The sequence below is a fragment of the Channa argus genome, chromosome 23 (genome assembly GCF_033026475.1).
Source record: "Channa argus isolate prfri chromosome 23, Channa argus male v1.0, whole genome shotgun sequence".
In the NCBI taxonomy this organism is placed as follows: Eukaryota; Metazoa; Chordata; class Actinopteri; order Anabantiformes; family Channidae; genus Channa; species Channa argus.
In genome coordinates this window covers 7465045-7487433 of record NC_090219.1, presented here as the reverse complement: position 1 = coordinate 7487433, position 22389 = coordinate 7465045, and the positions used below count along the sequence as shown (strand labels likewise).

Sequence of the window (22389 nt, the reverse complement as noted above, 5' to 3'; positions counted from 1 at the left end):
TTTTGATATTGATATTACTGAAAATCACCAACACTGGAATGCTGGGCTGGCATAGCCGTACAGCAACACAAATCTTTGATAAATATTAATTCTTAAAAAAATTCACAAAAGGTGTCATGAGGGGGGCCGTCAACTGAGCCCAGTTAATCATACGTAGGGCTCTTAACAGGCTACTCTCATGAACAATTATTTTCGATGTCAAGCTAATGAGAAATTTCTCAATAACTGTGAAGCGCATGAGAGCCTGCTGGTGATGGCGTGCACACACAGGAACAGACGAGCAAGCACACTCCAGCGTACTCATTTTCTTTCCCTGCCACAAAAGCATGAACACACACACACACACACACACACACACACACACACACACCCCTCTTGTAAAGGTTGACCTTTCCCGCCCACACCTCTGCTGTTCTGCTCAGCTCTGCGTGGATCAGGGCCTCTTGTCTGGGCTATAACCAGCTCAACTGGAGGTGAAGGACCCTCAATCCCTCCCTCTATCTGCTACTCTATTCTGGGCTCTACTCAACAGAGAACGAGGGGATGAGTCAAACACGGGGCGGAAAAGAAAAGATCAAGACATCGCCTCGCCAAGCTTCAGAATGTTCAGAGAAAATCCACCAACAATTTCTATGCACCTGAGCAAAAAACAAAGCAGCAGCGTCACTGCATGCAGATGCATAATACTCATGGTTTATTGCAGCTGATGAGCTTTTGCAAATGTAACATAAAAACGGACAAAGGTAGGAGCAGTGCCAAACAGCTGGGATATTGTCTGCAGACATGCAGAATACTAAACAAAGCTCTATTGAGTGGAGCTTTGTAAAATGAAGGCAAAGACTTAAATCCAACAGTAATGCCATGTCTGTGGGCAACAGTTTTATGTCAACCGCTTGCCATTTCTGATTATTCTAATTATCTGACAATTTTTTAGTAGATCTTAAGAGCAGCTAAACATTTCATGTTTGAGGTAACTTGCTAATTTCCATACAAACCAACAAGACAGATTTGGAATAAGTCCGACAGGGTGCACATGCACCTTGGCTAATAAAAATCAGGCATCAAATAAACTGTTAATTGGGTTACTAATGCTGATTCATGCTTGTGGTGCTGCGATAAAATTGATTTCCTTGTTTTGCTAAACTGAGTAACTAATCTCCCATTTTCTATCTATTTCTGCTAATTGCAAAGCAAGGAAAGCACTGACAGGGGAGCTAGATAATTGGACCAGAAAACGATTTGTGTAAAGCCTATGAAATTATATCACTTTAATACACTGCTTGCCTCAATTTTAGGACGATTGAGGCAGTGTCAGTTTAAGGAACTACCTGTAGTAGCTCAGACTGATCTAACAGAAAAAAAAACAGAAAAAAAAACAAAAAAAAAAAAACCCCATAAACAGTCACAAATGAGCCCTTAATTGCGCTGCTCATTCTGCCTCCAGGTCGCATAAGGCTGTGTGAGTGCGATGCAACGCAGCAGAGGTGCAGCCAGCCAGCATTAATAAATTAAATCCACAGCAGAGCATGTAGGTAATCCATTACCTATCCCACAGGAGAGCTTCCAGGGAATATCAATCTAGGCAATTAGAGGGGAAACAATAAACACAGAAAACTAACATGCAAGTCTAGCAGTTTTAATTTGGGGAGCTTTATGAGAGAGGAATAACTCAAAAAGTCAGCCAGAGTCATTAAAAGTCCATTTACATACACCACAACACCTGCAGAACAAACAGGGGGAACAGGGGAGGCAGAGGATGAGCTTAGCTGAAAAACAATGCAGAGCAAAGCTTCTTATTGGCAGATCTTGTTTAATTATAATCATAATGAAAACCAGAAGCAGCACTACTGTAGCAAACTGGTGATGAGATTTCAAAAGCTCTGGCTCACCGTGTAACTCAGCTCTGGGAGCACAAACCAAATCTCATGTTGCGCTTAGTTTAACAAGCCAAATAAAAAGAATGCACAGTTGCTGAAAAAGAAACAGACAAGCAGATGCTGAGGAAATTTTCTCTTGTTGGTTTTTAAAAACAGCAGTTAACACATCATCAGCTCACACTATGTGTCAGTAAATAAAAATAAAAAACTGCTTCAAATACACAACTAAATATTTAGAAAATAGGCTATAGAATAGGAAAAGGAAGAGTACAAGAAAGAAAGAAATTGTAAAAATAAGTAACAGGTATGTGAGATCAATGCCTGCTCACTAACAAAGTGGCTCGAAGCTGCAGGACTTACCTGCCTGGCAGTTCTGCCCTCCATCCCTTCTGCTACTCGACTGTTTAGTTTCCATCGTACAGGAGGCACAATTTGCTGGTGAGGAAGCTGGAGTCACCTCCCAGCTCGCTCCTCAGCAGCTGCCTACTGCCTCCTGTACACACGCTCGACTGACTGAGAGTGTAAGACGGGGAGAGGGGAGTGTAAAGGGAGAGGGCGAGGGAGAGTGGGTGTCACAAAGAGAGAGAGAGAGAGAGAGCGAGAAAGAGAGATGGAGCAAGGAAGAGTGCTGTGCGAGCACAAGTCTACCTGCCACAACCCATCAAGCCAGCCAGCCTTGGAGACAGCGCCAAATCAACAGCTGGCCCCTGTGTGATGTCAGAGCCTCAACAGCCAGTCACGGCAGCCGAGGCCAGTCGGCGCTATGGAGCGCTGACTGAACCAAAGTCACCAGCTAAATGGGGCTCTTCATTAGCTACTCTGCTTTAGGGTGGAGGCGGGAGTGAGGAGGAGGAGGAAGAAGAAGAAGAGGAGGAAAGGGCAGTCAGGGACATGGGATGGATGGAAGGAGAATGAGAGGAAGAGGAGAGAAAGATGAGAAAGGGTGGGAGGTAGAGCAGTAAGAGAGAAAAGGCGACAAAAGGAGCACAGGCAAAAAGAATGCTAAGGAGAAAGAAAGGCGACAAAGAGGGAGGAGGAGACGGGATAGAAGCGACATGTCTGTGGCCAGCTAGGTGCTCATAGACCAGGTGGAGAGTCGATGGGGAGGCGCTGGCTGCTGAGAGGCCGAGCTGTTCACTGGGCTAGCTTCCATTAAAGCTGGCACCCTGCTTTTTACACAAGACAAGGCTATGGCTAATCCCACTTCCACAGAGAGACAGAAAACCACTACCTGAAATATCCCATTATTGAACTGGAAAAGTGAAATACTGCAATAAAACATTTAGCTTAAGGCAAATCTGAGATAAGCTTATTAGTGGCGCGGCTAGAAAACAAGCAACAAGAAAATGAGCAGCTGCTTGTGCATGAACACACCACACCCTTAACCACCTCCCTTTCATCTAAATCCGCTTTTCATGACTTTAGAGGATTTAAGAGGAAAAACAATACGGGATCATAGCCTCCACGCTTGTTTATTTTATTAAAGATCGACAGTTCTGTCCACTTAGTATGTTCAGAGGGCATTGCATGGAGGTGGGCGATAGAGCTCTGGAAAAAAATTAAAATCTACTTGATGAAGCACTTTCATCACTAAGTGACTGACAGGCTGTTAAAGACATAGGAAGTCACAAACAGGTCTTGTGCACAGCCGAAGTCTAGACTGCCATAATGTGATTGTTTTTGTCCTTTCAGTCACTCAGACTTCAACGGCAAACACAGTGGGCGTAAAAGTTCCTGCTGTCACTTAGCAACCAACACCAGGCTGCGACAACCGATCCGATCCAATCCTGCCTCATAATTGTACCATTCGTTATGCCAGGTCTCTGAAGAATTTATTATTGTGCTTCCTTAATCCCATGAAAAGGTCACCAATTGAACAAACAATTTATGGATAGAGGGATAAATTATTTAATGGCCCACAGCAAATATTATAGGAAAGAGAGATTTTCCCCCGTGGAAGGCGATGAATTATTTAGTCCCCGGGCCACATCTATGGCCAAAGCTATTACACAACATCCTCAACCTCAATATCTGATAATGTCATCAGCTCCAAATATGGCCTAACCTGCGTAATGAATGGTCAATAGTGCAGCTGTAGGTGAAACCGTTTTGCCAAAACAATTATTATTTATTTTAAGCCTTTGAGGGGTGTGCTGCAGAGTGTAGACAATCACAAGAGAGCATTTGAGCAGTGATTCACTCTTCTGTGACTACCACTTCCTAATGCACTATTCCTCACACGGCAGGGAAAAGCAGATGCTAAAATGCATCACTAACATGAGCCTGATCACATTATTGTTAAACAAATATCAGATGTGGTCATAATACCTCAAAAGGCCATGTTACGGTATGTTGCTCCAGAGCACAGTTGCCAGTTCTGTCTCCACTCACTGTCTTGATGAAAATGACCCCATCATGATACTCAGCCTCAGTGGAGGCCATTTCTAAGCTTCCTCTTCTACTCTGTCCATCTCTTTCATATCTATGAGGCCACAATATTCAAGTTAGTGCCCACAGGATGATAGTGGATTCAGTTATTAAGCTCTGACTTAAGACCTTTATACAGCAGAAATCTAGTTCAAGTCATGTTCAAGTGGCCACTTCTACCAAGTTCTTGATTATGATATATAATAGTGAAAACCCTATTAAAGAAAAGCTGTAAATACTATACACATGATTGATTATATCCAACGCTACACTACATCTTTCATTTATTTCAAGGCATATTTACAATTAAACGTAGACATGTTAGAGAGGTATTTGAATTGATACAAGTTGGCTATGATACATAATACTTGTCCAAAAAACATAACATGAATCCCCGCTGCTCTGGTTGGATTCACATGTACCAGTGTGGTAATTGCGCATCGTTATGTGTCATTTACTAATACACGAACGTGGGTTTAATAATCTAGCGTGGGCTGGATTTCCATCGACCGAAAAATGTTACATTGACAAGAAAAGATGATAGGTGTTATAGCACAGGGAGAAGGGATGGTTAATCAATGGACATTTGTTGTGATTAATCGTTTACAGTAACGTAACTTGAGAGCTAGTCCTCCATATTCCACAACGAGCCCGTCACACCAGACTCCATTACAATTTTTGCAATTTAAGGTTCCCTCCGAGGAACCCACAAAGCTCGGACCCGATATGACGTTTGTGTGAGAATACATACAAGTAAGTAAAATTCACTCGGTAAAATATCCGACTATGCAGAGCAGCGAATGATTTCAAGCTCGGTTTACTGACGTGGCTAATAGTCAGCCTTAGTACACATTGTTCTTTGCCGCATATGTCGCTGGGAGGCCTAAAAGTTGTTGAATGGTGCTGTATTATTCAATTATTGTCGTTTAGTTATTCGAACGTATGCCGAATAAAAGTAAGTCCGTGTATCATTTGGACGCAGTGCTTACTTCCGATGTGCAAAACTGTACTTCTGCCGCAGAGCAGGGCAACGCTATGTGCTACATCTGCGTTGGTTCGTCTCGGGGCTAAGCTAGCGATTATTACCTGGCGCTGAAGCTTCGCTAACGCTTGAAAACGGCCAAACACCGGCGCCCTGCGCTGTCACGCACTAGCAAAGAGAGATGTTTACTGCTAAGGAGCTCGTCTTACGTGATTTCAGCTATCCGCTTCATACATTTTGCTAATCGGTTAAGTGTTGGACAGGACACTGCCGATATTTTCTGTTGCCTTACCGCTTTCGTTTACAATCGGTGCACAGCCGTTGTCTCTACCGAGCGTGAAGTTGCTAGTGTTTCTGGCAGAGTGAAGAAGAAGCGGCGGAGTCCAGCAGGCTGGCTGGGACGGTACGTCACTCCTCGCGTTCAGCACGTAGGGTGTTGAAAATATATCACGTCCCGTCGTTGTTGGATATTTTTCGCACGCATGTACTACGTTTACCTGACAATTCCGCCATTTCCACTGCATATAATGTAACACAAGTGCAAAGTGTTTATACGTTTCGGTGAAATGTGTTACATTGGATCATAAACAAGAAACGTTACTTTAAACAAGCATTGGTAAGGATAGGCTGTGGATGCCTGGTGATATAAACCAAGTGTACCTTGGATTTGCCGCGAAACTTTTTAGTCTCTTGGTTCAGGCTGCTGTTCTAGAAACTATTCATGTTACATGGAAACGCTTCAGTCCGCTGTCTCACCGGTAGGAAGAATTCTGAGCTGTACAAAAACTATTTGGGTCTATTTTATGTAGCTTTTCTAACACAACCATTTTAAAATTGTATTTTATGTTGTTCTTAAAACACGACGCCAACGCTTTTGCCAGGCCGCATCTAACCGGCGCTGTTCAACAATAGCAGTTAGCAAACTTTTTGTTGCTGGTATGTAAACACACGTGACTAACGTATATGTAAAATAGTTTTTAGTTTGTACATATGTGGGACAGGTAGCTACGTACCACAGTCAAACACAACGTGTAAGTACACGATTGCTTTTCCGATGTACGCTTGTGAAGTTTAGAAAAATTATTTTAAATAAAAAGTGGCTTTTATTTTTTAAATAGAAATCTCTTTTCCGGTTTATGTTGCTAGCTTTGGTTAAGGACGCCAACATTACATCTGTACATATTTAGTTTGTGCCAATACAGTACATTTGTTGTTAATGGCGTCAATTCTGTAATCTGTTGTGTTCTTGTTGCTCTTTTAATTGCTAACTTTCTCTTAAGTCTATTAACATGTTTGTAAAGTTATTGAAAGGGTTTTGCAACTCAGTATGTTGCTAAATTGCTACTATGACAATGGTAGCTACTTTTCAGCATGACATTTTTGTTTGTATTACATAAAAACTCCAAAAAACGTAAATTTATTTTTCTGTGTCTCAGACAAATTAATTTGAAACCTTATTAGGTTTTAAGTGAACTGATTTAAGTTAGACAATAAGTGGCTGTTGATAGTATAAGGTATTTCAAACCAATTACATGATGATAACTACAGTATACATTACTAACATGACTTTCACTTTTAAGTAGCAGCTTGTGCATTTTCATTCACATACATTTTTTTGCAAAGTATTAATTAAGGGCTAGGACAACACAAAATAAATTGATGATTGTTATAACTAAAGATGCCTGAGGCAGGGAGGGTTGCGACAAAAAGCGCATCTGGCATTAAAAAAACAAAAAAAAAAACCAAAAAACAACTCTTGCAAAATCAACGTGCCAAACACCTTCCGCTGTGGCGACCACTGAAAGGACAAGCCAAAAGCCTTTGATCTTTTTGTCCAAAATCCTGAACCCATGCTCTTTCCCATAGTGGTATTTCTGTTAGTAGACAGCAGAGGAATGCTAGTAATTATTATACAATACATGTAAATCAGCTATCAGTAGTGTAATCAAATGCTTTATAACATGTGTAATAGATGATGTAAGAAAGCTATCATATGCACTGACACATTGACATGTACATTTTGTTTTAACAAGCTTTCTTTCCAAATCAGATGTAGCTGACTGAGCAGCAACCGAGAAACTGATGCAGACTTACTAATGGAAATGGATGATAATGGCCCACAGACCTCAGGCTGTGACACAAGATGGTCACAGCAACTGTCACGCCTTCCTCCCAAACTCCTGCAGCGCCTGATGCCTTTCCAAAGAGAGGGAGTGGAATTTGCTTTATGTAGTAATGGGCGGTAAGTTACATCGCAGCACTGTTGTTTGTTAGTCACTTAGTTTACCTTACACTGTAAGCAGATCTTGTACATTTTTGAGTGGCTCCATTTGAGAACAGTACAGCCCCCCCTCTGGCTTTGTGCCACTTTATATTTGCAGCCTTTTATTCTACTGCACCTCTGCAGTGTGTGTGAATATTGATTTATAGCTATGAAGATGCTTTCAACGCAAATCTATTGTCAGTGTCCTTCACAGAAGAAAACAAGCACCCTTTTAAGAATTTTCCGAGCAATGTCATCCGTTTGTATCCAACAATTACAGGGAAAGGCAAGATACACTTGAGTAACAATTCACATTTTCAAGATAATGTTAAACTATAAAATGTACCTTTTAGAATAACACAAGTAGCAATAGAGCATCATAAAGTGAGTACACCAACTAGCTAATTTCCCCCCTGAGCTACTGGTTTTACCAGACCAAGTAAGGCTCTAGAAACAAAACTACTGAGTGTATTAGACTGAGGAAGTTATTGTTCAATAGATTTTTTGTTCAGCATATTGTTTGTGAAAATAAGAATCTACTTTTGCTTCTTTCAAAAGTTTAGTAGTGCTGCCAAAATGAAACATGGCAGAGAATCTGGAAAAACGCACATGCAGAGGCAACCCATATGAGCAAAATAATTAGTTTTTTGAACTTCAAAGCATAGCACCTAGTAAGTAATCACCTGGAACAAACACATGAAGCTGAAAATGAGAATCTGGTGGGCTCTTTAGAAGAAACCCAATGACCACTTGAACTATGTTGTGGTGCTGTGTTTTTAGGACTGGGCCTTTGCTTTATTAGTATTTTTGTATGTGCAACACACAAGATGTTGATTATTGTAATACTGAGGAAGACTGAGCAAGTAGGAATTTAAACACTGTGGGTGTGAAGAAATCCCCCCCAAAAATAGTGCAATGTTTTTTATTTATTACATCCACTTGGTGTGATATATATAATCCTGTCCCAGTCTTTGATTCTGTACAGTTGTAAATTAAAATCTGTGTATAGGTCACCTCCCAAGTAGGCAGTTCCAGTCCACCACTATGATGCAATGAAAAATGTGATTTCTGCTAAAGCTGTAGTCTGTTATGGTTGCTCAAATAGCAGGTTAAAACCAGTCCGTTGGAAGCTTCTCAGTTGCTCTTGTCCGTAAGTGTTGGATGTGTTGAGAATTAGCTGAAGGGATAGGCCCATACTTGACCATTTCCTCCTTGACCAGTCGATGTCTACTGGGGTTCTTGGGAAGGTCAGCACAGGGGGAGCCAATCTGACCACCACTGCTGTGATGCGGATCAGGCATATTGATTCTGAAACACTGGGAGGCACTGCTTTGTTACATGGGTGGGTCAGAAGTCAATTGGCTCTCGCTGCACCGTGTGGACAGCTACCTCAGTCAATTGGCATCAATGTGACAGTAACAGCAGCATGGGCAGTGATTCTCTCTGGAGACAAGCAGAAGTGGCATTAAAACAAGATTTATTGGTAGAGTGATCTCTGAAAGTAGAGTGAACTCTGTCATGATGTTTGGTGTCTAGCCTACTTAATGAGTTAATTGACTTGAATATTTCAATAATACATAAAGAATAAAAAATTCTAAATGCTACATGAGCACAGGTATTTTTCAGGTGGTGTGTGACTTCCTCTTAAATCAATACACAACCTAAGTGATTATGAGTGATTAAGCTGAATTATGTAATCCGCTGGACTAAACTGTTATTTGAACACACATTCTACACAAACCAACAAACTAGTTGGTTTGCTCATCTTACATACTTGTTCATATTATTAAACAATATCTTTGAACTTTTAATATTACTAGGGAAAAGGCTTTTAGGACAAGAACTGAGGGCATTGGGCTAATGAACTGCTGCAGTACTTCAGGCTTCTTTGGCTGGGGTTGCTCACCAAAGACCCCTTAGTAACAAGTTAGAGCTGCTAACATTTGCCTAAACTCAGTTAGCCGCAGCCAGCATTTCCCCAGTAGTCAACAGACTTAAAAGTGGCCAAAATAACAATATTTCTACCTACAAAAGACTCACCAGACCAGAATAGAATGCAATTGCAGACTTGTTAGATTTTTAGGAAGGAGAATACAAACGCCTGGAAATGTAGGTTATCACTACCTGAAGTAGATGAGGGAGGCTGACAGATAACATAAATGTTAGACCTTCATTATGAAATAACTCCTGAAATGCACTGAACATTACAGATTTATGTTGAATATCTAACAGTGTAGGAGGATCTGTGGGAGTTTTTTTCCCCTTAAATCTCATAGTCATTGTATCTTTTTACATCCAGAGCATCAAGAGTACCGAACCAAAACACCAAATGTTGTTGCAATTCAAATACTTATGGAGCCCTCTGAATCAGTCTGTGTGGGAGGGTGAGGGATAAATGTGGGAAAGCTGTGGTACAGTACAACAATAAAAAGCAATGCGATGTTGTGATTGTTTTGCTTGGAAAGTTGGGCAGAAGTTTGCTATTTGAGTGCTGACATCTATATAAATTCTGTTGATTTAAAATGTTCACAGGGTACATTTGTAAACTGCAGTAGTGGGCATACCCAGATATTGAAAAATGATCATTTACATGAAGGTGTGGAATGCAAATTGTAAACAGGCATGTGATACCGTACAGGTCCAACCTGCTTTGATGTGTCCAAACAATTATTGCAAGAGACTGCTTGTGCTTTTATTGAAGGCCTGCTCTACTGAAGCAAGAGGGGATCAATAAGCAGACTGTGTTGTCTCTGCATGTGATGGACAAATTACTGAGAGAGTTCATTTCCAGAGAAAAAGCTTGCCCACATACAAGTTGATTTATGCAACATTTGTACTAGCCAATAAGTGTTAATTATTATGTAAAGACTATACAGACAACAGTCCCATAAAACCATTTGGGCTATGCTGCAGCATGTTGGGACTCACAGCAATGATAGTACAATTCAGCATATTTCTAGAGTCCTTGTTGCAAGTCCATTCATATACAGTAATATGAATTATGTTTAAAAAAAGTAAAAAGCTTGCTCTGATAAAACAAACCTTTGAAAACCAGTTTTTTTTTATTGAACAAGCAATAGTCAAACTGTATTATTTTGCTCAAAAAATCCCCTGGTCTTCTTCATCATCAAAAAACTCCAGATGACATAACCCGGAGGAGTTTTTTTATTACTAGGAGTTCAGATGATGTCATGTGGAGGAGAAGAGCAGGTTGACCATGTTTGCAAACTCCATAGTTCGATCAACAAGATGACATAATCTGAACTGAGCATTTCTCTAAGTAATTTTATCTGGAGGCATTTTTCAGCTAGAAGTAGAGAGATATTTTGATGTAGGGAAATCAATGAGAAGTTTAATAGCATTTATGTAACCCTAACCCATGTGCAACCCAAACTAGAACCAAAAGAAGCAAATTCAAAATCAGTGAAGGCATCCTTTAAAAATGTATCTTTGTGAAAGGGAACACACTAAGAAGCTTGAAGAGACAATAGCTTTTCAGGACCTTTGATTTCCTATAATTCAGTTTAATTCATTGTATGTTTGGTGAAAATAGTGGAGATTAATTTATGAGGTGGTACCCTTAGTGTTGCACTTCCATGAAGAGAGACAAAAGAAAAGAGCTGAAAATTGCAGTAGTATAGGACTATCTTTCCTGACTTTGTCTCTAGAATGCGTCAAACAGCAACAGCATGGCTCCTACATTACCTATAATGCAACAAGATTTTATTAGAGCCTCCATGGTAAATGTCTCCCAAAGTCTTTCAAACATAGTGCTCCACATTTGAAATCCAGGATTTTAGTTATACAGTAAATTTGTAGTCACAAACCCAAGCTGTGTTACAGCATGGTGACATTGTCAGGGGTTTTCTTTCTTCACACTAAGCTCTCTGCTCCCTCCAGAGCCAAAAATGACATGGATCTGCTTTTGCATACTGAGTAGAACTCATAACTAGTAAATGTTATCTTCATGTGCAAAAGTAGTGCCACTTTATTGCAGAAGAAGGGCAATTCAGTACACACACCAGTATTTAAGCACCATGGCTTTGTCATGTGCTGCATGTGCTTAATGGTACAAGTACCTTATAATGATCAAATAACATCACAGGCATTGCATGGGTTGTCTGTTTAGGATTTGCCATACTGTAAACGTTTCTTGTATAAATGTTCATCACAGTTAATCATAATGTTATTTCAGATCAGCTTCAGGTCAGAGCTCAAGTCCACCAAAACTAATTATACATACTTGAGCTTTATAGGATGGACCATTAGGTCCTCTATCACCTAAAATATAATAACATCTTTAAAGTGCTCAGTTACAGTATTTACTTTCTAAGATGCTCTTAATTCCATTTTCTTCTAATCAACCATGAAATTTGTTAGGGCTTTAATGAAGTGAGGTATTAAAGCAGGTTATAAATATACTCTTGTCATTTTTTTGTGTTATAAGAAAGATATGTGCTTGTGTGAAATACACATATATTGGTAGGCTAGTGATCAAAGTAAGACTATCAGTACATTAGTAAAGTATGTCTTTTTTATTTTTTCATTTCTAAGAGGATGAGTATTTTTATTAATATTACTGCTTCTCACTTCAAATTCATGTGTCGGAGACTGCATTGCGTTTCAATGATACAATGAATGTTACCAGTCTTAGCTGAAACAAAACATTATCTATACCAGGTCATTTAAACAGTATTAGAAAAGGCTTCCATGTGTAATGTATATAGGCTTTCTTTGGACTGAAATTATATCAAAACGTGGTTTAGGTTAATTGCATTAAATTATACCGCAACAAATAGAAATAAATCACTTTGAACATGGGTCTAAAACTCAGCAAAAAGTGAGATAAAGAATATTGCACTCATAAAAACAGAACCTGGGTTTGTTGGTGAAGTCCAGCATTACCAAAATGTCGTTCTGCTTTAGCCTTGTGCTAGATTGGAGTTTGTGTGTGTGTCCTCTTCTTGGGAAGGAAAAGTCGGCAAGTATAACATTAGTTGGCCCACAGAGCTGGGACTTAAACTTTTACAAACAGACTATTGAAACCTACAGTAGTCTTCCATCTTCCACAAGCAAAAATGAAACCCTTTAACCAAAACCTTTTCAAGGCTGCTTTGAATTTAAGTTCTTTCACTGTATACAGAAAAACTACAGTTTGAACCTATGAGTGTTTGTGAGAATCTGACAGGTCCGAGGATGGTATACAGTAGCACCCTTCAAGTGAATCTTTTGTGCGGTGTCCAACCTCTGGGTGCTTTTTCTCTGACCATGGCACACTACAGGTCCGGTCCTTAGAAGAGAACCTTAACAGTGCTGCAAGATTAGAGTTGTACGCGAGGGCCACAAAACACATCGCTGTGCAGAGGTCAAAGCCATCAAATCATTGTAGCGAGCTTGGGAGGTAGGAGAGCCCATTTCCTGACACTTTGGGGCTTGTGGGTTTCAGAGATAACATTAAAAAAATGCTGCGGCGGGGACCGTGCCTTCTTCAGGCAACTGCACCACAGCATCCTCGCAGTCTCAAACCGTCAAGACGACACTCAGGTTATTTAAAGGAGGATGATTAATGTGTTGAGAAATGGCAAACACCTGCCCCAACCGCACTCCCTCCCCAGTTTGAGAGTGTGGGTGTATAGGAAGATGTATGTGTGGGTGTATGCGCAAGCACACATTTTTATATAATGTGTGTGCGTGTGTGCATTCACATGTGTTTGCAGTCGCATGTGGTCTTTGTGTGTATGTATGTGTATGCGTTTGTCTACCTTTTTGAATGTATTTTCTTTTTTGCTGACTTTTCACACATGCACACACACGTGCACACACATATATCTATATAAATATAATATACATACATACGGGCCCATGTATGTATGTATGTGTGCATTGAGCTGACTGGGCCGGTGTGCTGGCAATTAGAAAAACCACCAGTGGCAAGGTGCACATTAATCATGTTCCTCAGCTGAAAGAGAGAAATGGGGCGGCGATAGGGGGAGGAGGAGAGAGAGGAGGAGGAAGAATAATGAGAGAGTGTGTCTGAGGTATTCAGAGCTGCTCTGTTCCTCTGTTTGCTTTGACATGATGTTGGAAGCATTTATGAATAGGCAAGGTCATGACAATAGGCCCAAACCCACTGGGCAGAGAGAACCAGAGGTTGATGTATCTGCACTTTTCCAGAGGGACAACTTCAGCTGAGCACCGTGTCGTGTTTTTATTGTTCCTTATAACTCATTGGGTGTTATATAGCTGCTAAAACATATTATATCAGAGACAGCCACAAGAGGTGAGCTGTTACTTTTATGCTTGTTTAAAGCTCAGACAACAGCTAATATCACTCTCCTAAACATGTGGATTAAAAGGAGAATTGGGATTTACAAAGATCAGTTTAGCCCAATAGTCTGCAAACCTTTCATCATCATCATTGATGACTACTAATGTAATTAAATGGAAAAAGGCTTAAAAAAAAAAAAGACTAAACCTTTTAACAATGCCCAATGCGATTTCCCAAAGCCTGAGATGACATTTCTTGTTGCTTTGTCCAAGTGGGATTGTAAACCTCTGAGATAATCAGTTCATAATTGTATGAGACACCATATAAACACACATACATTTTTGGTAAATTTTTCCTGATATATGTGTTAAACACTTAATCTGTTATCGTAATTGGTGTCGATTAATCTTGTGTTGATAGGTTAGCTAATTGCTTGCTTCAGCTTTTACAAGTAGTAATGCTGGAGTATCATGGCTAGTGGTGATCCTGTTGGGGCCGAGGCAAAAATGTATGTGACATAAAACCGCTGTGCTTAATATATGGAAAATACAATATAATACACACATCACAATGCACATAGCACAATAACTTCTAGTAATATATCAGTGATTTATAGTATATTTGTCCAAATTTCTTTGCATCTAAATTTCATAACTTAGTTGATTACTTGATAGTTGGACACAGATTTCATCAGTTTACTACAGGAAAAGTTTTGTCCGAGTAAGCTGATTATTTGCAGCCTGCTAGCTTCTGCTGACTCCAGCAAGGCTGGACACATTAGGCTGCTCTGCTAACGTAGTTACCCAAGTTAGCTCATGTTAAATGTCAAAGAAACAATTTGATACCAGTGGAAGTTCCGTTATATAACTGACAATTCCCCACAATTACTGCTACACTAGCAGCACTTAGCTAACGCTATTCAGTTTATTATATTTAATCATTATCTCCACTGCTCCGCTTACCCCTATCTTGCTTTTTCTCCGGTTCCTCTTTTTTGCTCCCAGAATGATAACTCTGGTTAACAGCTGGTTTTCACAGACACAAAAATTGGATTGTTACAAAAAATTTCAAACTTAAAGTACCAGTGCACACCTAAATTACAAGAGACTGACATGAAATTTGTCCAAGTGCAGTTGAGGTAGTGGTTGTTTCCCACATGACTGTGACTTTGTTTATATTCTGTGACCAGATATCTTTGAGAAGTTGGGTTGTGACAGGACGGCTTCTGTTATAAATCCTTAGAGAAGCTGGAATTGTCTGGCAAAGAAAATAGTGTAAATGGCTCTCTAATTACTGCTGTTTTACCCACACTGGTGGAGCTGCTGTCCTTTTTATATATATATATTCATTATAAACTGTCCTCTTACATCAACCAGGTTTTATTGTCCACTGGTTAAATCTACAAAACATCCTAGTGTCTAAATCCATCTGATACAGTTTTCTCTGTTTTGTTTTACAGATGTATGATTGCAGATGAGGTAAGTACACACAATGCTGGGTCAGGAAATCTATTTCCAAAAAAAAAAAATAAAAAAATGAACCTGAGACTTTGCTGCATGCCTTCCAAATTAATTTGTCAGCCCTGTGCAACACTCCCACGTGTCTAATCGATTTTGACACAAGAATCATTCTGAGACCTTATTACTCTTGGGCCTCACATCAGCTCAGCCGTCATATGCAATTTACTGCAGAGTTGGTGCACGATTGACTTGTTTTTCTCCCTGTCCCGCTGTGTGTTGATTTGGTCCGTCCAGATGGGTCTTGGGAAGACGGTGCAAGCCATCGCTGTGGCTTGCGCCTTCAGGCAGGAGTGGCCTCTCCTGGTGGTGGTGCCCTCATCCCTGAAATATCCCTGGATTGAGGAGCTGGAGAGGTGGATCCCTGAGCTGCAGCCAGGCGACATCAACCTGGTGGAGAGCAAGAGCCACATCATGTAGGTCACCCCAACAGAGCACCCTCTACCTTTATGTCTGCAAACCACTGCACTGATACATAGAGGCATGGCTTTGTTTGACTTTCTTAAAGATGCATTGATTGATTTTTATCGCCTCTAGGGGCCACAGGAACAATCAGCTGCAGTCGCTTGTTTACACATCTAGCAGTTGTGGAACAATGTCATCATTCATCTGCAATCTTGTTTGTGACCACTATCCATTGTAAATCCATTGTTCCCTCTTCTTTTAGCTATGTTTTGGTCTCTACCATCCCTAAGGTAAAAGCATCAGGTGTTAAAATGCTTGTCTTTACTAACTCCTCGGGCTGCTCAGAGTGAAGCAAAACACTTGCAGGTAATGCTTGAGATTACAGCCCACAACTTCCAGGGTACAGTAGAATGTGTACTTATTAATAACAATGGTGTACCTCCACAGTACCTATGCATACATATTTGTTCTTACTTTGGGAAATAACAGGGTAACAAGATGAGAATAAGAAAAATACTTGCATTGCAAGTATTTGTAGTGAGGGGGTACTTGAATATTAAATGATAGTTGGGAATAGGTATGGTGTAGCAACAGATAAGAAGAGAGTAAGCAGCTCCACTTTAGATTACAGCCCTCATTTGTTGTACCTACTGTATAACAACACATAACACAGGTGTGAGGTTTATTAATTCTTGACAATTAAATGGCCATTATGCTTTTATTTTTATTGCCTAAAAGCATGGAAAACCAATTTAAACCAGTTGAACTTTAGTATTCTAAACAACTTACGGATAAATAATTAAATATTACATGATTGATGTGATAGGTTTAAAGTGAAGCCTGTTACTCTTGTTTGATCTGTAGTTACCCAGCAGTTAACCAGTAAGAATTTGCACCTACCATGTAACTATTTATTAAGTGGTCCTTAGCTACAAAATACTTACACTGAAGCCATTTCTCCTATTGCCATCTTGTTACCCTGTTATCACCCTAAGTTTTCTTATCAATTAACAATAAATATGTATCCATAGGTACTGTGGAGGTACACCATTATTACTAATAAGTACACAGTACGTTCGCTGTACTTAACCTGTAAATTGCAGTCTGTAATCTCATTACCTATTTGCACCAAAATAAATCAAATGAGCTGAAAATGCAAAAACACTCTATAGAACACAAGAAAACATACTACACTTTGTAGCTAATAATTATCTGTATTATTTCATAATCAGTTGATTTTAAAATTGCTCATGAGATTGTTCTTGACCTAAAATTACTTAATTCTTTTTGTAAGGAAATCTGTGTGGAAATGCATACAAGGCCTCTTTAGAGCCCACACATATGTTAAGGATATCTAGCCTTTAGTAGATCTAAAGGTGAAGTTTAACACAGGCAGTGGGTCTGATGTCTCCTGTGATGACTCCATCTCCCCGGGCTTCGGCTTCTAGAAGTGATGACAATTGACTTAAAGAGATGTAACGAAATCATGGAACAGACTTGGTCACATAGTGTAAAAGAAAGGCAGCATGATGGACAGAGAAGTTGCAGACAGTAAATTTACCTGAGTCTCCCCCCCAGCAGGGGCCGGTGTTTGACAGCGCTGACAGACAAATCATGTCAAAGTGACATCTGCAATATTGAACAAGAGCTGAAACGCAGAATTTCAATGCAGAAAGCAGAAAAATACTGTTGTGGAGAAATGCGTGTCATTTTCCCAGCTACTTATATTGATTAAAGTTTGCCATGTTTTACTGCTGCACTGTGGCTAACGTGACTTATAAGCCTGGAAAGCTACTTTTATCATCCCCTTAACTTTCCCCTAGTTCACTTACTTTTTATTCTTGAATGAAACAAACTTTCTATGTTTGTGAGGGGTGGGAAAAAAAACTCCCCATCTCACATCACAGATGAGGCGCAAAGAGGTTGTGAAAGCCTTCTGGGGAAAACGTGTCCTTGAACTGGATGTGTTAATGACTCAACGAGGAAACAAGAAAAAAAAATTATGCAGCAACGCCTCTCAGTATTTTCACTCACTTGTTCTTTTGTAGAACATGAATGGCACCTTAGGTTTTATTTCAACTTGGAAATGTGTGTGTTTGGCAAAGGCAAAGAATTAGAGCCTGACAGATGCTGGAAGTGTTTCTGATTTCTCAGAGATTCTTATTGAGTTTTCATGCAGCTGACTATCGCATCTGTGTTTATTTGTTTATCTGTGACTGTGCCTCTGTACTTGCGTGTTTGTGTTAGGGCTGAGCACAACCTGTAAAATACAGAAATTGCAATAAAGCTCTGGAATTCTTAAACCCTACAGAAGAGATGTATGAAAAAGCTGCAGCCCCAGATTCAGTCTGGCACTGAGTCCTCGTGCGTGTGTCTTCCTTTTGTGTGCCTTAACATTTATCCGCACACCCTTTTTAAATAGTCTGGTTTACTTTACCTTGAGGGCTCAGTGGCCAAGTCAATAAACAGTAGAACATTTCAACGGAGGTTGACTTTGTATTGAGTTCAAACAGTTGAGACGCATTTGTCAGTGTTAAAGGTGACTACTGTAAGAGCTGCAGTAGGCAGTTTAAAGAATAAGTCTGGCCATATTTTTCTTACTTGTACTAACAAATTCTGTGAAAACACCAATCCAGCAATTAATTGATCTCTCTATAAGATAATGTGTATGCATTAAAAGCCTGATATATTCTATTTCTCTGTCCCAGACAACTCAACTGTTGTACATAAACTATTAAAATACATCAGTGAGCCACATTGTTACACTAGGTGGTATTTTCCTGTTATTCCTATGAACATGTACTGCACTCAGTCTTTTATACACCATCCTGGTGCTGGAAATTCTCACTGAAGCACCAAATCTGTACTGACCTGCAGCTAAAGATAGTCCTCAATAAATGCAATAAATGTTTCTGTTTAAGAATCATTTGCTTGGCAAATGATGTCGTCCACGGACCACAGGGTCAGTGGTTTGATCCCAGATCCCGGCTATATGTCGAAGTGTCTCTGGGCAAGACACTGAACCCCTAACAGCCCATTCCCATCCCCAGCTGTACAGTGCCGGTCCAAGCCCGGTAGAAATTGGGGAGGGTTGCGTCAGGAAGAACGTCCGGCGTAAAAACTGTTAAATAAACGTGCAAAAAATTATCCACTGTGGTGACCTTGAACTAACGGGATAAGCTGAAAGGACAAAAAAATACATTTAAAATAAAAAATAAAGAATTAATTTTGACATCTTTGTGCTTTTAATGTAAGAAAAATATGTGCAAACCTCATTATAAATCGGAAACAGTTATACATAGGAGTTTGGGAATCTAACGTTTCCGGAGCACATTTCTCATATGAATATATTTGAAAAATGTTGCACTACTTAGCTTCAAATATGAATGTTAAAATACAGCTCCTCAAAAGTGTATGTTCTGTTTTTTGTTTTCTCTAATCATAAAATGAATATTTGAGTTTTGCACAGTTAGTCAGACAGTATTATCGTCATTAACTTATGTGAAAACACCTGTTAGTTACCACCCTGTTAAATAGTAGTAACGCGGATAATGTTAATATTTATCACGCGTTTGTGTGTAAAGTTTAATCAAAATTAAATTTCTTTGATTTACAGTTAATTTGTAATACCTCACCTAAAACATACACTCTGTGCTTATTATTGTTGTAATCTACTTACCGTGTTTCCTGAATTCTGGTGTGTTCTTGTCCTTCCAGGGGCATTACCAGCAGTAAGGTGACGGTGCTGGGCTATGGTCTGCTCACCACAGATGCGCGCCCCCTGGTGGAGGCTCTGAGCAGGCAGCGTTTCGCTGTGGTCGTGGTGGATGAGTCCCATTACTTAAAATCCAGGAACGCAGCACGGACTAAAATTCTGGTTCCTCTCATACAGACCGCCAAGCGAGCCATCCTGCTCACCGGCACTCCAGCCCTGGGTCGGCCCGAAGAGGTAAAATTAGATGAAATGATGCCCTAAATGTAAGTGGATTAAGTAATTTTCTTTTCCTCCCAGATGGCATAAACCATCCAGAGTCAAAATTCCATCAAACCCTTTGAATGTTTAATGAAAAATTGAACATAGAGCTGAAGAATCTATATGCATCAGATGCCTGCTAATCTAACTAATGAGCCCACACTCATAAAGTAAGGTTTGTAGGTCGAAGAGCTTAGCTCTGGTTTCTAACAAAGGTGTTTCATTCTGGTGCACAGGTGAATTGCCATGGTAACTTGCTCAGGAGCAGGTAATACTTAGATCTAACATTCAGAATCCCAATTAACTCTCTCTGGCATCACTTATCCTCGAGGATCCCATCGACTTATTTCAATAACCTTTGTTGCAAAAACTTCATTTATAAAGCCCGATATGAACAGACACTGCACTGCAATAAATGAGACAAGTAATAAAAAGAAGCACATGGGGGTGGGGGGACTATTGAATGTAGAGACAATAAGAAGGGCTGTTCACAGGACAATAGTGTTTGGAGAGCGGCAGAGCCATTCCTCTCTCCATAATGATTTATTATATCATTTTTATATATGTTATATTGAAGCTGTAGATTGCAGCTGTATTCCATCACTGCAGCTATGGAAAATGAAATGGACTTGGTGAATAGAAAACCTTTTCACAGGCTCGATGTAAAAAAAAAAAAAACTATACGGTATCAACAACAATTACTGTAAGTCCACTGTCCCCTAATGATGGGACTGTGATAACAGCTTTGTGCTTAGACATTGAAACTATCTGCAGTCTTAGTAGCAACATTACTTTTGGCTTTACTAAGTTTTTTTTTATTATTAAATTACCATGATGATGATTAAATAACTACGTTTTATAAGTCGGTGAATTGTCAAATTTTCAACTTATATAATTTGTATGCTTATTAGCTTCAGTAAAACTTTGGCCATACTTTTCTCCTTTATCGCAATTACAACTATTGATTTTGTTCAGGAATTTGGAACATAGTTTATTATAGAACTACACATACTGTGCAGAACACACCGTTTGTGAATAGCTCTGTTGTCCAGTGCACACACCTACACAAAGTCCTGTAATTATTCATAACCTGCAGTGTTGCTTCTTTGTTTATTCTTCATTCTGGCTGTGTCTGGGTTGCATAATGAATACAATACAACTTTATTTATACAAAACTTGTCACTGATTCAGAGAGCTTTAAAATAAACATAAGATACAAAAAAACCCGATGAAAATAAAACAAACCATAAGTGGAACAGAATATTTTTGTACAATAAAATATAAGCATAGTGTTAAGGGTTGGTTAAAGCTGTTTTACGAAATATTTGGTCTAACTTGTAAAAAGAATGAATCATTTCCTTAAACAGCAGGCTGCTTTAGGCATTAGCAAACAGGAAGAAGTAGAGCATATGTTGGAGACTGGATGTATAAATGTTGTCCTTTAGTTTGTGTTTATGTCAAGAAGACGGTGTATGTTTACCGTCAAATTCTAAAACTGATGGCAGCTGCTGTAGGGCACATAAATCTAGCATGATATGGAAACATTTGTTCAGATTGATCAGGTTCTGTCCCTGCTGTACAAAGACAGCCCCTAGGGAAACTTGTTGGTTGAAAGGGGGATATGATATATGAACCAACTTCAGAGCTACTTATCCAGGTCTGACTTTACTGGGTTTGTGTTGATAATGTTAAAGAATCTATGTAAGACAGGACTTAGATCCCGCTGTCATCTAACTGCCACACTGCTGCAAAGGCAAACTTAATTATTGCCTAGACCCAATGTTGATAATTAACTGATGAAATGCAGGCATCTAATTAATTCCAAAGTGAAGTGAAGTTGGAACTTGTAAAAATTCTCAAGAAGGTGTGTTATAGAGAGTGCATGTGTTATATACTGTGCGTTAATGTGTGTGATACATGCCCTCCTGTCTCTGCCCACCGCCTGTCTGCACTGGTGAGGTTAGTTTTTAGATGTCATCTCTCCCTCTCTCTGCCACTAGAATCTGAAACTGAATATAACATTTTATCATCTGCAGCATAAACCTGATAAGCCCTGTCCCTGCCTCTGTGCCAGTCTCCTCACTGCCATCATTACTCTCCGTGGCTCTGACATCGAGTTAGCACACAGCTCAGGGCATGCTGCACCGTTCATGATGTGCCCTCATTCCACCCACCTATTATATCAACAGTGTGAGGGGGGAAAAAATGCAAAGCTCCTGTTGAACAAGCGCTGAATTTAGAATAGCGCTCTCACTGAGGCTGCTTATTCAGATCGCCTTGCTGATGATTACCTGTCATTACTTAAGAAATTGCTGCAAATACTGAAAATTGACAAGGATGTGGTGTGTACATACAGTCGCTTTGACTTGCACACACACACATTCCCGGAGCTTTGTTGCAACATGTAATGCATACACATTCTTTACTGTATGAAAAGGCTCTTTTCAAGATGTCATATGTTCACTGACGACAGAAAGCAGCAGCCTGTAATTTATCAGTATTTTGAAATCTAAAAGATGTCTCATAATTTTCATGTCAGCAGCTATTTAACGGCAGTAGGTCGATTTTCCCTATTTGCGCTTCTTTAATTTTCAAATCCGTTTAGCTTTCCTCGCCTGGTCTGACTGCACAGTGGTTTGACCTCTTTAATTGGCATTGACACAAATTACCACATAGT

At 39.8% G+C, this 22389-nt stretch overlaps 2 protein-coding genes across 25 annotated transcripts in view; one reads left to right on the top strand and one right to left on the bottom strand.

Moving 5' to 3' along the window:
* The window catches only part of LOC137108363 (R3H domain-containing protein 1), a 40256-nt gene extending 34544 nt beyond the window's left edge, over positions 1–5712 (bottom strand). For 6 of the 18 annotated variants that reach the window (XM_067492808.1, XM_067492802.1, XM_067492807.1 and 3 more), the window contains exon 1: positions 2238–2578. The gene's annotated coding sequence lies outside the window, so the exon portion shown is untranslated. Of the gene's footprint in view, positions 1–2237; positions 2586–5578 lie in introns of those variants that run through there. The other 12 variants (XR_010912189.1, XM_067492811.1, XM_067492816.1 and 9 more) reach the window with 7 other exon arrangements.
* zranb3 (zinc finger, RAN-binding domain containing 3) overlaps positions 3127–22389 on the top strand; it is a 76734-nt gene continuing 57471 nt past the window's right edge. Inside the window, exons 1-5 of one of the 7 annotated variants that reach the window (XM_067492821.1) lie at positions 3127–5057; positions 7337–7528; positions 15277–15295; positions 15572–15750; positions 19457–19688. In XM_067492821.1, coding sequence (XP_067348922.1) covers positions 7383–7528; positions 15277–15295; positions 15572–15750; positions 19457–19688 — 576 coding nt within the window. In that variant the 5' untranslated portion in view covers positions 3127–5057; positions 7337–7382. The other 6 variants (XM_067492822.1, XM_067492825.1, XM_067492824.1 and 3 more) reach the window with 6 other exon arrangements.